Raw genomic sequence first — 16,516 nt, 5'->3', positions numbered from 1 at the left:
CCCTAAAGGGTCACCACATACTATCAGTCTCTAACTTTACTAAATTTTGGGATTAATTCACAGGGTCCTACTCTCAGAGCCTCTAAATAACTCATTTAATCCACTTTCTCCCCACCTCCTGTCACTCCCTAACCAACACGAACACAATTCACATTTCAAGAAAAACTTCCCTTGTTAAGTCTGTGCAGGAAGTCTCATGTGGGTCACCACATACTCCTACTAGGGTCACCACACACTACAACCCTCTAAATTCAGTGAACATTGTGGTTACTTGACACTATCATACTTTGATGGCCTATATAAAAAACTGATTTAACCCACTTTCTCCCCACCTAGTGTCCCTCCCCAACCAACATCAACACTAACACTACCACAAACACTAACACTCTCTTTTTAACTTTCTTATCCACGTCAACATTACAAAATTTCCTTAAAAATTTTGGTACATCATCAACCTAACATTCTAAACAAACACTCTGCACTAATTATATACCAACACACATATTTCCAACAACAATATTTTCCACAAAACATCAAGTCATACTCCACAAAAATGGGTCTCGATTTTTGGACAACTCTAAATGAGTTGCTCCACCAATCCCTTTTCTTTGTGTACCCTAACATGCTACTATGAAATCAAACTACAATAATAGTGAAATACAGACCCACAAAGACCCACAAAGTAAACCCAACATCAAATGCAAATATACATTTATCTTAACAGTCTGTGTGAAAAATCAGCTTTGGCTCATACAAGCATCACCACAGGACAAATAACAAGAATGGCCCAACAACAAAAATCACACAACATCAAGGTTTCACTTAATAAACAAATGAAAAAAATAAATGTATTACCTTTGAAAACAGGATGTCCAAGAGGAGAACGCCACCCAACCACCATGAAAATAGGATGTCCAAGACGACACCGCCACCCAACCACCGTCAAAGGAGGATGTCGAAGACGACACCACCGCCAAACCACCCTGAAAATAGATGCACCTACGATGACCATGAACGTCGTTGCACATAAAGGTTGCAGAGAACTCCAAACAAATACCTTGCAAAGAAGGCGATGTTGGTGGAGAAGACGATGTGGTGGAGAAGACGAGTTCGTGGAGAAGAAACCTAATTCAACCCCTTTCTAAAAACCTAATTTCACATTCTACTGCACCCTAAACACTCAATTTCAGATTTTGCCTGAACCCCACAATTCAAATAAAATAATATTTTCTTGTGCCACGTTGGCAGTTGTATGGTGGAGCAACAAATTTAGGGTTGTCCAAAAATCGGGACTCTTTTTGAATTTTTTTTTCTTGAGAAACTTGGTGATGATGATGGTGTTTATGATGCCACAGTGTTTCAGTTCTTCTAGACATGATGATGATGTCACTTCCTATTACGTGGCAATGTTACAAAATTGTTTCTTAATAACTCTTATTTTTTATCGGAAAATTCAAAATGTTCATTAACTTAAATTTTTCCGTTTTATTTAATTGAACTACCTAAGGGACTTTGACTTATGGGTTCCTAATTTTATTTTTTCACGTTAGTTTTTAAATATTTTTTCTATTGGGTAAATTAATTATTTATGTTTTAGTCAATTTGTTGTTACATATATTCAAATCTACTATTTCTATTATTTTCATGTAAACCACTTAAAATTTTCTTTATTTTCTGCATCTACAATATCATTTATGAAGAAAAAAAAAGTCAAATATTATAAAAAGAGTTAAATTATGTATTAATTTTTTTCAAAATAATCCATAGAAGTAATGCTTTAAAATAAAATTTTAAATCAAGTTAAAAACACTTAATTATAAGAGAAAGTGATCAAAATATAACTACAAGAAAGTTAGCATAGATAAATATGATGTTTAGATTCACTCTTTTACATTGTTGATAAACTTTGAAGTGTGTTATCAATTAGGTTAGATTGCAATCTTTTTTACTTAAAGAACTTTTTTATTTCTGTATTGTTGTTAGATTAATTTTTAGCAAAGGTTATTTCTTCTTCCAAATGTTACTTTTATTTATTGAGATCTTGGAAGATAGTGTCATTGCAAATTACTCGTTGTGACTCTTGAGATGTTCTTGTTAGGAAAAATATGATCATGTTTTGTTGGTAAGATGGTAGTCTTTGTTTAACAACAAATCATGTAAGGTACAAGTGTTTCGTTTGTTAAACAATATAGTATTGTGTACTTTTGTTTTTACATATGATAAAAATTGATATGATCAAACGATACACGCATAATCTTAATTTAATGTGGTACTACGTGCATATTTGTATGTTTTTTTATATTGTGGGAAATGTTTGTTCGTTTAGAAAAACATATTGAGTTTAAGAGGGGGTGAATTGAACTTTTAAAACATTTTTTAGAACTTAAGAAGAATGAGATTGAATCAGTTATAGAATTAATTGATTAAAGTGAATTTGATACAAAATTTAATAGATTAAAAAACTCAGTTGCAACAAGAACAATTTACATTCAAACTTAGAAATAAAGAAATAGGAAAAGAAGATTACACAATAATTTTTATACTGGTTCACTATTAAACAAGAATTACATCCAGACACTCAGCTAAACAAGTCAAGCTTAACACTGTAACAATTGTTTACAAGAGCAAGATATACCAAGAACACATTTCTTGAACCCTACAAGAGTGTTCTTTAATCCCTGTAACACTCTCTTACAGAACCACAACAAACCTATATAGTCAAGATCAAACACCACAAAGTAAAACTAAACAAAAGAACAATATCACATGATTATAGAAAGATCATACTGAATCTAAAAAACTCAAGTGAAAATCCTCTTAACCGAAAAATATTGATATAAAAAACACATAAAAAATGCTCCAAGAAAACACTATTTTGACTTAGAAGAATAACTCTCTCAAATGCAATGTGTTTTTAATTCGTAGACTTCAAAAAAAACGTGTTTATAAAGATCTATAAAAGAAAGATATAGAATTTATCTTGTTAGTTTTAATGTATTGAAACTTTAGTTTTAATTTGTTGATTTCACTTTCTAGTAAAAATAATGAATTAAATCATTATTTCAATAGGTTAAAATAGATTGATAAAGACCCTTCTAAAGACTTGGGGAAATTTCAATCTATTAAAAACTTGTTTTAACACATTAAATATCATTCCATAACTACTTATAGATTTAAGTAATATTAATTGATTAAATCAATAATGTAATTGATTAAAATATCCACTACAGTCTTTAAGGACTTCATATAAAAACATTTTGTTAAGACTCAAAATGATTCAATGAGTCTTAGAAGATCTCATGATAAAAGACTCCAAGCATGTTTTGATGATAACATAAATCTATAATGATACAATGTAGAAGTTACTGACACACGTTAAACGATGTAATCAATACATATACTAGACAATTAACTCAACAAAAAGTGAAAGATAATGTTACACAAAGTATCAGACAATGTCAAACACTACTGTAACAAGCGTTAACAAGATGAACAAGTACTAGCTGGAAACACCAAACAATGGCTCCTACTCTTGGCCATCAATACTAACGTTAGACGTTGTCTACAAAAGAATTCAATGGACCAAGATAATAAGTGTTACATCTGATAGATGATGAAAACATCATTAATAAGTCAGACGATGATCAAGTCATACATATGACAAATAATGATCAAGCATACATATGAGAAACGATGATGCACGATTTGACAAGAAAGTTTCCAAACTTGATATTTATATTTTATATGTATTCAAATGATTTTTATATGTTTTCCATACTCTTTTTGATATTATTGAAAAAAAATTAAATCAAAATGAATAGCTGAAACTGAGAATAGAATGTGTTTACAAAAATGATACCCAGACAACTATTTTCATGAATATATTGTGCTTAAATGTTTCAGAAAGAAATATATATTTTCCCAAGTGATTACAAATTGATTTCGGGTACACCTATTGATTAATTTGAAGTCTTGATGAGAAAGATTTCGAAAAACAAAGTATGAGATTAATAAAGATTTTTTTTGAAATATATTCCACAAGAATATAAAACCAGATTAAATCCAATTATGATCTAACTTTTTAATATATGAAAATAGAAAGACTTGATAATTAAAAAATATTGTAAGATATTATTTCTAGCAACACCATGCTTTAATATTGAGATTATAGATTGTTGAGTTTAGCAAAAGGTTTCTATATGTGCTTTAGAAACATCAAGACACACACAAATCAATATCGAAAGTTTCCATACTCAGCATCTGACTAAAGAAATCAAGAAGACTGATGAACGAGAATTGTGCAAATTAGGTATTAAAGAGTCATCCATTCATTGCTTAGAGAAAGCATGTGCAACAAATTAATTCCAAGAGTAACCATATGACAAAGAAGTATTCATAACTCCTATTAGGACACTCCTAATTTAGCATATGATACAATGAAGATTTAGTACCACGTTCTTATTCAGTTGGTTAAGGAAACCTTTCAAAAGAACAAGTACCTGATGAAGAGGTGGAGAACGTGATTCAAGCCTCGTCAGATATATCTTCAACATTCGCACAACCACAAGTATAAAAAGAAATCCAAAGGGTAAAGACGTGAAAATATCCACAAAGCTAAAGTTCCTTTATCAAACTGCATTTAAGGAAACACAACATGATGGCGATATAATCGAAGGATTAAAGGATTACATTCACATCAAAAGTTAAAAAGATCAAATTGTTCACACACTCAAAGAAATTTTTATTAATAATAGAAACTACTTTAGATACTAATAATTTTTTAAATCTCTAAAATAGTATCTAATCTAATCAATATAGTGACTAATTATTTTTTGTTTCTAAAATTGATTTCTATTTAATAATTTTCTTGTAGTGATTAAATTGACTAATCAATAGATTAAAAATTGATTAATAAATAAAACAATTGATCATGTATATTGGTAAAGTCATGCAATAGTGTTTAATCAATTGATTCGATAAATTAATCAATTAAAAAATGTTTTGAAAAGAAACCAATTTAAATTGATTGTTTAACACATTAACCAACTAAATAGAAACTTTACTAAATCTGAGAGTGTAATATGATACTTGAATAGTCCAAAATTCCCTATCCAGTTCTTAAGAAATTAAATCTATCTCTTGCTAAAGGTTTTGTAAACAGATAAGCTAATTGATTCACTGTTTTTATGAAATTAATTTCAAAATCTACCTTAGTGATATGATCCCTAACGAAATGATGTCTTATTTCAATTGTTTAGCTCATGATTTAAGGATGGAATTTTTAGTAAGATTTATAACACTAGTATTATCACACATAAAAGGTACCTTGCCTCGTAGAAGACCATAGTTTTGCAATTGTTGTTTTAACCACAGAACTTGAGCACAACAGTTCCCTACAACAATGTACTTTACTACTTTACTTCAATTATTGAAAGTGCTACACAAGCCTGCTTTTTGGTATGCCAAGGTACCAAGCTCGATCCAAGAAGATGAAAAGTACCACTTGTACTTTTCCTATCTAACTTGCATCCTGCAAAATTATATTAAAAAAAACCTACTAAACTTAAAATAACACAACTAGGATACCAAATCCAACATTGATTGTTCCCTCCAACTATTTAAGAATTATTTTTGCAACATTGTAATGAGATTACTTGGGATTTGATTAATGGAGATGGATAGGACTTAACTAATGATACGATAATGTCGAGTTTCAGGAAAGTCAACCAGTACAGGATATCGATTGAGCTTCCTTGCTCGATTAGGAGTTTTCATACTTGGCAATTGGCAATAAGCGACAATGACAGTTACTAGGTCATCATGATCGGGGTCGTTGATGCAAAACTTGTAGTTTGTAAATGTAATTGTAGGCAGTGATCGGGGAGGTAAGGAGCTAACTGAGTTAATACTCCGAACATGCTTTTTTTTGTGACGATTTCAAGCTTTCTCCCTAGCGAATCCCTCTGCAATGGTGTTAATGGTCCCTTAAACTTCATTGGGATTCTATTGAGGTTATTCCCTCTGCTCTTATTCAAGTTGAGGAGGGGTAGCTACCTCTACTTGAGAATGTCCTCGACCTCGATCTTGATATCTTCCTCTGAAGTTGATCTACCTCGCCATCCCCTACGTCCTCGATCACAACCGGGTTGACCATTTTGAACAAAATGCCCCAATTCCCAAACCATATAAGCTCATCGATTAGGTCGCGCACTTTGTGGCATTCTTTTGTAGTGTACCATTGATTCTAATGGTAGTTGCACCTTTTGGTTGGATTAGCAAAGGTATAAGATGTCATCAATTAGGGAACTCGGACTAGCTCAAGATTGAAGGCTTCCTGTAACATTGTATCTCGTTTAGCATTAAGAGGCGTGTATGTTTTAAACTTGTTGATACACCTTTTCTTAAAGGTTTGAGTATGAGAGGGTGGAGCACTAGTTGGAGCTTTAACTCACTTTTTCGCCTCTGAGCTTTATTCAACACTAATGTATCTAGTTGTCCATGCTCAGAGAATGTCCATATTGACCGGAGGACATATAAAGAGTTAGGAAAGAACCTGGTCAGAGTCCTAACTTCATTGAATGCATGGACATGACAAGATGCAACTCGTAGATACTCATGGATTCCTTGGCAAATCAAGTCATATATATTCGTGTGGCTTGACATCTCCCTGAATAACACTTTTAAGAGAAGTTGAGTCTATGACAATGGGTATGTCGTCTGCAAACCGAGTAGTTAACCTGACCCATAAGGTTTCAAAGGAACCAATTAAGTGTCGAGGTAACGAATAATACCAGTCGAGAGTTAGTCCTTTCAAGGTGGTTAGAACAATTGACAATGTATCCAAATATCTCTTGAAAATAGATTAGCCTGGGTGAGGTAAGCCTTGACATGTGTGACCCTGAGGAACAATTATACTTCTCAAAGTTCGACCACCTCAATGTTTCTTGTAATTAGGCTTGCACGAACTTAGAGATGAAAGAATGGAATGAGGCTAACGATTTCATTTCCTTATCCTCAGGGGGAGGCGATAGTGCTTTAAAGGGTAATTGTTATGGGCATGGTTGAGCTTATAGGGTTTGTGACCAACTTGTCGGATGAACTGCCTCAACCATCCTTGTTAGGTCTTCAAGACTAGCTATAATTTGACATTTGTTGAATGTTCGCATCTGATCTTTCTCACATAGTGTGCAACGCTTTGCAGACATCATCAATTGGTTTGGGAGGAATTGGAGGGTGAGATTCAACTTCTTATTTTGTATGTTGCTATATATGTTGCTCGGATTGGTGGGTCGCCTAATCCTGCTAGAGTATGGCTATTTGTTGATGGAGGGTTAATATCTCATTGTGATGTTGTTTTTGTAAGGTTTACATCTCATCTTGATGTTGTTTCGTAATTACTCCATGTCCTGATCAAATTTGTGTTGCATTCTAGTGATTACATGTTGTAGACTATTCCATTGCTTTGGAGGACAATGTCTATGTGTGCCTTAAGTGCTTCTAGGGTAGAGGAATCCATCTTAGAGTATGTTGACGTAACTATTTGACTTCTGGTGAGTATCATAAGATTTTTGGTTTTAGCGGAACTCCCACAATGGGTGACAAATGTTCTTAACAAAGATGATTTGGAGTCCAAGGTGGATGTTCAAGCTGAATGATCTCTTCGTTGAGGAATTGTTGAGTTTTGATAATAAAGATCGAGTAGTGATCCACCTGAAAAAAAATTCTCCGCCATTCATAACTTAGAAATATGATAGTAATTTAGTAAATAAGAAAGTAATAAGTAAGTATTCCATGAAAAATGAAGTTATATTCATATATTTTTGGATATAATGAAATATTCAATTAGGTAACAATTAAATAATCAATTGTCATATGGTATCTAAAATTAATTTTTAATGTTGTTCGAGTTGTTCATGTATATAGATATATACCTATTATCTCAAATTGGTAGTACAATTATAAATATTATATTTAAATAAATTTATAAATTAATATAAATATTAAGTTTTTAACTTATTAAAATAAAATATATTTTATAATTATAGAGAAGATTTTTTTATAATTGCTCTCTTTTTTTATGTATACATTTTGTTTCGAATTATAGTCTGATTAGTATAATTTATTTTATTATTTTATCCTTTACATTTTATAATTGTTTTTTTAATTCTATTAATTATTTACAAATAAAATGTTACCTATCATAAAATTATTAAAATTATTTATTTTATAATTATTTTTGTTCTGGTACGTTAATATAGTTTCACATTGTTCAGGAGTGGAGGTTAATGACAGTTTATATACTCCCTCCCCTCCAACCCACCGAAGTGTCTTTTAAGAACAAATCTGTGACGGAACACTTATCTCCAAACTAGTCAATACCTCAAATGCAATGATTGATCTTAGCGATGTTATCTCTCCGACTTAAGGTCAGAACAATTTTTATGAACATATTCTTTAAATAAATTTAATAAATTATTTATTTTAATAATTACTATAAATTTTTGTTTGTTCGTAATAAGGTAGACGCACGCAATATAGAGGTGAAGCTATGCTAGTTTATAATAGAAATGATATTTCGAATATGTTTATCCTAATTTAGATGTTACTTCTAATTCGGAAAAGAATTATTTCCGTTCCTCTTTGCGACATTCTTCAATTATTAAGCTTTTGAGAAAATAAAAATGAAAATTAAGCTACTTAACACAAACACTGATACAAACACTGATACAGAAAGGTCTATAATCTCTAAAATGTAGGACATGGGACACAAATCTATATATTATATAATTATAAATTATATAAATTGACAATAAATATTTATGTTCACAAATATGATTCAAATTATTTTTTTGGAGGAGAAAAGTGTTTTTCATGACTGGTTCAAAATGATTTCTTTATTGTTTTTATAATTATAATAAAAATTTATACAATAAGTTTGAGATTTTAGAGAATTAATGTATTTTTTCTTTTTGAGATTGTGTTATACAATAAGTTTGAGATTTTATAAAATTAATGTATTTTTTCTTTTTCAATTAGAACCGTACTAGAATTATCAGAAATTCAATAAATACTTATCCGTGTCATACGAGTGTAGTATCCCATATGAGTATCATCACTATCACGTCATTTAAGAGGATTGTTTTAGTATAAATTAAGAGGATTTTTTTTTAATTGGGTATTAATTACCCTAATTGCAAACAATAACGTGAACCTAATGTGGCGCGAAACTTGTTACCCTTTGCTGTTCATGTTTTCTCCCAATTTCTCACTCAAACTCTGCTCCGTCAGCGTCGTAACTGCAATGGAACCATTCCATGCTGCGATTCCCTAATTTCTTCTTCGCCGTCAACGTCGGTCGCCCTAACCTCCCTCCACTTCTTCTAACCGTTTCAGCCGTCGCGTCTCCGTTGAGGAACAGAAACCCGCCGCCGCTCCAGATGGCGCCGCGCGATTGGATGATGGCGGAGTACGCCAAATCGAACCGGTCGTCGTGCAGGGCGTGCTCCAAAGCCATTGAAGCCAAGACCCTGAGGTTGGCTTTGGTCTCCAAGGGCAGTGGTCCATTCGACGCCGTCAAATGGCACCACCTCAATTGCTTCCCTCTCTCCTCTCATTCTCCTCCCTCTCCTCAGGCAATAAAAGGCTTTTCCTCCTTGGAGGTTTCCCATCTCTTCTCTCGCTTTTCCACTTTCAAACACTGCCCTCTACTTTCCTTTTCTTTGTTTAGTAATTAAGTTACATAAACACCTTTTAGGAGTCCCATGATGAGTACAATGAACTACTTCACGAGATACTCTTCCACTTAATGGATTTGGATTTTTGGGTTGCACTCTCCTCTTGTATATAAGGCCTAATAATTGTTGTTTTCATTGAGATTTTGTTGACAACAAAACTGATTAAGGGGGAAACAGTATACACATAGGTAAGTGAAGCCGTCAAAGAAACAAAGACTATAACTGGGTGAGTGTGGAGTTCCTTCTTTAAAAGGGAGTAACAATGTTAGGAGTCCTACATTGAGTATAATGTACTACTTGATGTAGTACTCTCCCAAGTAATATACTAATCTTTTGGGTTATACTCTTTTCTGTAGTTAAATCGTAACAACACCCCTCACATTTCATGACAATGAACAAACTTCTTGTATTTTTTAATCCTAACCTAACTCTTTTTTATTAGAATTTGCAAATTTAAGTTTGTTAAAGCAAATGCAATTCAATTCTTGCATGTCCAAAACTTAGGGTGCAAATGTACTTTTGAGAATAACCAAACACACTTTTGGGAATAAACCAAACATGTCTTGAGATTGAGGTTACTTTTCAAAATGAGTTCGTATTATCCCGAACTGAAAACCAAACATAGTCTTGATTGTTTGAAAATGTTACACTATACTAATTTCCTTAATTTTTGAAAACTATTACCCCATTTCTCTTGTAAGAGAAGATGCCGAGTTTGTGTAATCCTGTGAAACTTTAGTGACGTTATTGTAGTTTACTCTTTTTCTTTAAATAATAAGAAAAGAATGAAGATTGTTATGATAAATGTTAATTCCACATATTGGAGGGATAAGTTTCCTTTTTAATAGTAGTTGTATTGGGTCCTAGCATGATTATTACTACGAGAGATGTGGGTGATCTCATAAAAAATGTTAATTATACATTTTCAAATATGTATTGTTTTTGTAAGAAAAATGAGAAAGGCTCTACTGAAGAGACACCCTTTGTTATTGGCTATTAAAAGACACCCTTTGTTATTGGTTATTAAAAGACACCCTTTGTTATTGGCTATTAAAAGACATCCTTTGTTAAAGGCTATTAAAAGACACCCTTTGTTGGGGTTGATGATTTTTATCTTTTGAAGAAATTTTGACATTTTAGATTAGGGAAATAGATGGTAGTATAACCAGTGGACTTGTAATCTGTTTAATGTTTTCACTGCATGTTGTAGCTTTGGCGGAGTTTTTCATGACTTCCTTTTTTAAAAGTTATGCTTATTTGTTTCTCTTATTTTATCTATGCAGAGTAGTGACCAAGAAGCTCTGAAAAAATTATTTTCTGAAAATGGAAAGTCTGAAGAGAAGGTGATAACTCAATTTGATTGAAGTGTTTCTCTTTTAATTTTGAATTTTGGTTCTGTATTGTTTTAACTAGTCTGTAGTAGTAGTAGTTTTATGAATAAAAAAAATCTTCTGAATTTGACCTAATTTAATTACACTCTCTGGTTGTGTTTTTGCTTTTTTAATAGGTTCATAAAGCAACAGAAGATATAGAAAATGAACTTCAAGAGACTGAGGAACATGATTCAAAGAGAACAAAGGTAAGCACACACATCATGAAAAAATTGTGGAGTATAAAATGCTAAATGTTAGATAAAAATAGTGGAGGGTGGTTTTCATACTTCCTGTTAAGAAGGATTTCAAAATTTAGCCTAACATATGTATCTTTGTGTCTTTTTTGTGCCATTCTCGATCTCTTGATCTTGGATAAACATACTATAACAAATATTAGAATTGAGGATTTGATGAAGAAATATGTTGCAGATTTCTTTTTTGTAATTATACAAAAATGAGTGTTTCTTGATATTCTTAATTGTGCCTGTCAAGAATGTATGCAGTTGAACTTAAAAGCATTCAGTGTATATTTAGGTTATTTTACGGGATTTATTTATGGTTCTCCATGAAGGAAAAATGAACCGGTGACCCAAGTTGTTAGATGTATATTATTAGTTTAATTAGTTTAATGGATAGCTGGGATGTGGAACTTGTAGCTTGAAAGAATGGCTTAATTTACTGATATATTGTCAGAATTGTTTAACTTAGTTGAATAGGTTAACTTGTTAGAATAGGTTACTTATGCATTGTATTACCTATTTGACCTATGTGTAGGTTGATCGTTACTTTTCTGCTTAACTTTGATGTAAGAGTTCCTATAAATGAATGAAGTAGTTAAGAGATGAAATAATCTCTCTTAAGAACTTTTTCCATGTGTTTTAACTTGTCTACAGTAGTAGTAGTAGTATTATGAATAAAAAGAAGTAAGAATTCTCCTAAAACACTTTTCTGTGTCTAGTCTATCTTAAAAGCAATTAATTGGGATTTTATAAGTGCTGAAAAAGATCTGGGGTTTACAAGTTTTTGGAATTGTTGCTGGCATGTTTGATGTGATTGTCTTCACTACTGTCATTTAGGAAAGAGCACAAACTCATGGTGCAAGAGAAGCTTATAGGGTTTCTTCTAGATTCTGTAGAATAACTAATCAAGGACTAATTTGTAACGTTAAAGCATTCTTAATAAATATTTAAATATTAAAATAATAATGTTACCTGCTACATCTGGTTAATACAAGTATCTCACCTGTGATCATAAATTCACTGGGATCACTGCCTTATGATCCTGTTTTCCAATTTCTATTTTCTCCTTCAAATGCCTTATCTCTGCTAAGATCGTATTGTTAATTCTCTTTGTTCTTAATGTTTATTGCTTGCAGTTGTGGACACCTGATGTTAAAGCTGTTGTGAGCATTAAATTTTCAGTTTCCGATGTCAACAGCAAATACAAGGTTAGATTGTACCCTTTTCTGTCTTTTTTTTCGTGATGGCTCTAATATTGGATTATCAGTGTTATGCTTACAGTTTTCTTTACTATTTATATCTATTTTAATGTCTTTTTCTCATCTTGTGATTGATCAAATTATTTTCTGATTCAGGATGCTACCCTTTTACCAAAATGGAAGGCATTCCAAACAGTCATATTTCTGGAACGGGTGGGATTAGAAATTCATTCAGAACATACACACAAATCCATTCTGATATGCTTAGTTTACATGTTTCCTATGTTCAATGTATGATAATTTACAGGATGATGGTCTGCGTGATTCAAGTAAAATTGCTGCATTTGATTTTGATGGATGTCTTGCAAAAACTGACGTGAAGAGGTATTTTTTCATATGAAGTCATGACGTCGTGATTAATAATGCTGTTGGCTTTTGTGGTTCTATGGATTTGATATATTTTACCAGAACTATTCTTTCAAAATGATATTATTGTTGTTGTTGTGGTTGTTGATGTTGTCACTTGACATACATAATGTGTTTCTGATTATTAAGAAATTTATCCTTTTCTTTTAGAGTGGGTGCAAATGAATGGACCCTCATGCATCCGTCAATTCCTGATAAACTTCAAAGCCTATACAATGATGGCTACAAATTGGTGTGTCCCCTATTTTGGTGAAGACAGTTGATATTTACTGTCAATATCTGCGGACTTTAGAGCTTCTCTATGAAACCTTACATGTTGCATGCTCTTTTGTTTTTGTTTACTGTAGGTAATTTTCACCAATGAATCCAATATTGAACGTTGGAAGAATAAGAGGCAAGTGGCTGTGGACTCAAAAGTTGGACGTCTGAATAATTTTATTGAGAAAGTGAAGGTTCCAGTTCAGGTGAGTTTTTGGCACGACAGATGTATCATGTATCTGCTGGTATCAACAATTCAATTATGAATTATTTGTTCTGCTTGATGCCTCACAATGCAACTGCCATACTCTTCTTCATTTACAGTGTTTTCTTTTCTAGACTTAGGATTACTTGATTGAGAATGTTCTTACTAGTGAAACAAAAGCGAGTTGATGTTAAAATTACAGTGTTTTCCATATGAGGACTTAGGATTGCGTGATTGAGATTGATTTTACCAGTGAAATAGAAGCGAGGTGATTTTAAAATTAGAGATGCTATCTTTTGCATAATAGGTAAATATTGTTTTTCTTTTTCCACCTGGTAGGAATAGGCAATCAGGTTTATTATAGTATGAATGTATTTTTCTGAAAAATAAGAAGCAGCACACTGAGCACAAAAAAATGTAACCTTTTAGTTTTAAAAATACTCTAAAGTAGAGGACAAAACACAGGTCAAGGGAATAAACCGGTGAATATTTTCATGCACTAATCCTGGTGAGAAAATTATGTCAGCAAAGCAAAAGAGAAAAAGACCAATAACCTCCGTCACTTCATTTCCCCTGCGCTAGTGCATTTGCAACAATGCACAGCATAAGGGGTATTACAATAAATTGTGCGTTGTTTTATCTTTACTTCTACTTATCTAAACATAATGGCATATATACAGTTGTGTAGTCCTGTGTGCATGGGTATTAAACAAATAATGACACAACAATTATTCATACTTGATTGTGCTACTTTTGTGTTTTGTCTCCCTCACTATACATCAAAAGCATCCTTAAAGTTTACAGTTCTTCAAACTTTGAAATATTCAATCTGTCTTGTGACATCTTTTCTTATCTTTAAACAGTAAAATATCTTTATCATTGGAAACAGAGAAATTTCTCTTAAATTGTATTGTTTAGTGGAATTTGAAAATTATTTTTTGAGTATTCTATCATCATATTTTAATTTTTCAGGTTAAATAGTAATCAGATTTGATGATTTTATCAACTCTTACACCAGTATTACGATCCTCTTTTGGGAAATTTTATTCTAACTTAGTTGGTTTCGTGTTATTTAAAGTGAAACATTTGTACTATGTAAATCATACTTTCTGTCAGTACCAATATCTTCCTAGTGACCTTGTTTTTCGTTTCTTCCTCCAACAGTCAAGTAAAGAAAATTCTACTTCCACTTTTAAGGTGATATACTTTTAAATTAAAGTGGTTATCCATAAAGAAGTTAAACTGGTATCTTTGACATTTTTACTGCCTTTTACTGTTTGCCATTCAAGAGATTTCTTTATCAATCATTTTAAATAAGTCCCAATCATGTTCATGCTGAATGCAGTCTTTCTGTTAGTAATTTGCATTTCCTTTTGTCCCGATTCGGGAACAAACATATTCAGTACTAGTTCTATTCATAGTCAGAGATATTAAAATTGAAATTTGAACCTTTTGCATCTTTGCATTACTACTGCACAATGACTTTTTTGACCTATGAAAATTTAAGTCAAAGGTCTCACTGTCATTGGGTGGTCGTGGTTGGGCGGTTGCAAATTGCAGGTTTCATTTCTTATTTAACAGGAGTAATTATGGCATGTAACTCTTTTAAGCTAGGTGTATCCATAAACCTTGTACAAGTTATCATTGGATCAGAACAAATAGATACACATCATTTATAGTCCAGATCATGTAAGGTGCATGATGTATTTTGGAGTTCTTCTATGTAACACATAATCAAGGGGTAAAATAAAGACTTTGTAGCCCATTCGTTTTCAATAATATTTAGGCAATGCACAACAAGCCGATTCAGTATTTGTATTTTATCTGTACAGGTTTTTATAGCTTGTGGGGTTGGTCTTAAATCAGGAGCAGTCAAAACGAATGATGATGCTTTTCGCAAACCCAAACCAGGGATGTGGCATCTTATGGAGCAACACTTCAACTCTGGCATTGTCATTGATATGGATCAGTTAGTTTTTCTTCCATTCAATAGTTCAATTGATGCTATGCTTTTTTTTATTCCTTTTGTTTCGAATATTACCATATTTTATCCATGAAGTGATGAAAATCTTAAAGATGGATTTTCAATGTTGTAGATCCTTTTATGTTGGTGATGCAGCCGGGAGACGATCAGATCACAGTGATGCAGATATTAAATTTGCAGAGGTAGTCCAACTATCTTAGCCAACAAAGTCAACTATCTCACTTTTTTATTTGCCCGACGCTTAAGCACCCTTTTTCTTGACTGATTCATGCACCATTTAGAAAATGATCGGTTTTTATGAGTAAATCTTATGTGAGCGCATTTCTCTCAATGAATAGTTTTAAAATTTATGGGTGGTTACTGCATCCAATTGTGAATATTATTTATTACCTTAAGCATCATGTCCACTCTGAATAGTATTTTACGTCTGAGTTTGTACTTACTCCTTATTTTACTGTTTGATTTAGAAATTGCTTTTCAAACTTTGCATGTTCTTTGTCTAATCTATTTATTCATTTTCACTGATTTCAGGCCATTGGTTTAAAATTTTATCTCCCCGAAGAGTACTTCGCTTGAGTATCTAATTTTGTCATTGGTTCATCTGAAGGTTAAGGTATTGTAGACTTAAGGTCCTTTTTGTATGAAAGTTACATTACCAACTGGAAGTGTGTGCAATAGAAAGGATGTAAATGGATTTTTGCCAATCCTAGACCCTGAAGCTTTAAGGATCATGGACTAATTTGTGGGCAATCGCATCTTTTTGTTGCTTCAATTTCACTATTTTATGATTGAGTACCTTTATTCATTTTAAAATAGATATAACTTTATTTTGGGGGATAAAAAGAAGTATAAGAAGAATTAAAGTAAACAAGGATAGGGTAAATTATTGTGATTCAATCCGTGTATTGTAATCCTTTTATGTTTTAATATGAATGTGAATCTTAATTCGTCAAAATCAAAGTTTTTTTTTTATTGGAATGATATTCAAAAGTAAACATGTTCAAATCATAGTAGTTAGTATCTTACGATTCACGATATGTATCTTACGAAACGATACGGTTTCACTCTCCAACGATACGAATCGTGTGAAGAATCTTT

General features: G+C 32.2%; 1 protein-coding gene across 1 annotated transcript; it reads left to right on the top strand.

Moving 5' to 3' along the window:
* The first annotated feature begins 9,173 nt into the window (after nucleotides 1-9,173).
* Nucleotides 9,174-16,190, top strand: LOC137827547 (polynucleotide 3'-phosphatase ZDP). Its single transcript, XM_068633736.1, has 11 exons — nucleotides 9,174-9,659; nucleotides 11,018-11,077; nucleotides 11,242-11,313; nucleotides 12,483-12,554; nucleotides 12,702-12,758; nucleotides 12,853-12,929; nucleotides 13,122-13,203; nucleotides 13,319-13,435; nucleotides 15,267-15,403; nucleotides 15,531-15,600; nucleotides 15,950-16,190. The coding sequence occupies exons 1-11, from the start codon at nucleotides 9,315-9,317 to the stop codon at nucleotides 15,992-15,994; spliced, it is 1,134 nt and encodes a 377-aa protein (XP_068489837.1). The 5' UTR covers nucleotides 9,174-9,314; the 3' UTR covers nucleotides 15,995-16,190.
* Nucleotides 16,191-16,516: the final 326 nt, after the last annotated feature.

Source organism: Phaseolus vulgaris, chromosome 11 (genome assembly GCF_000499845.2).
Source record: "Phaseolus vulgaris cultivar G19833 chromosome 11, P. vulgaris v2.0, whole genome shotgun sequence".
NCBI classification, from domain to species: domain Eukaryota; kingdom Viridiplantae; phylum Streptophyta; class Magnoliopsida; order Fabales; family Fabaceae; genus Phaseolus; species Phaseolus vulgaris.
Note: the sequence above shows the minus strand (reverse complement) of the source record. Positions and strands in the feature narration are given on the sequence as shown.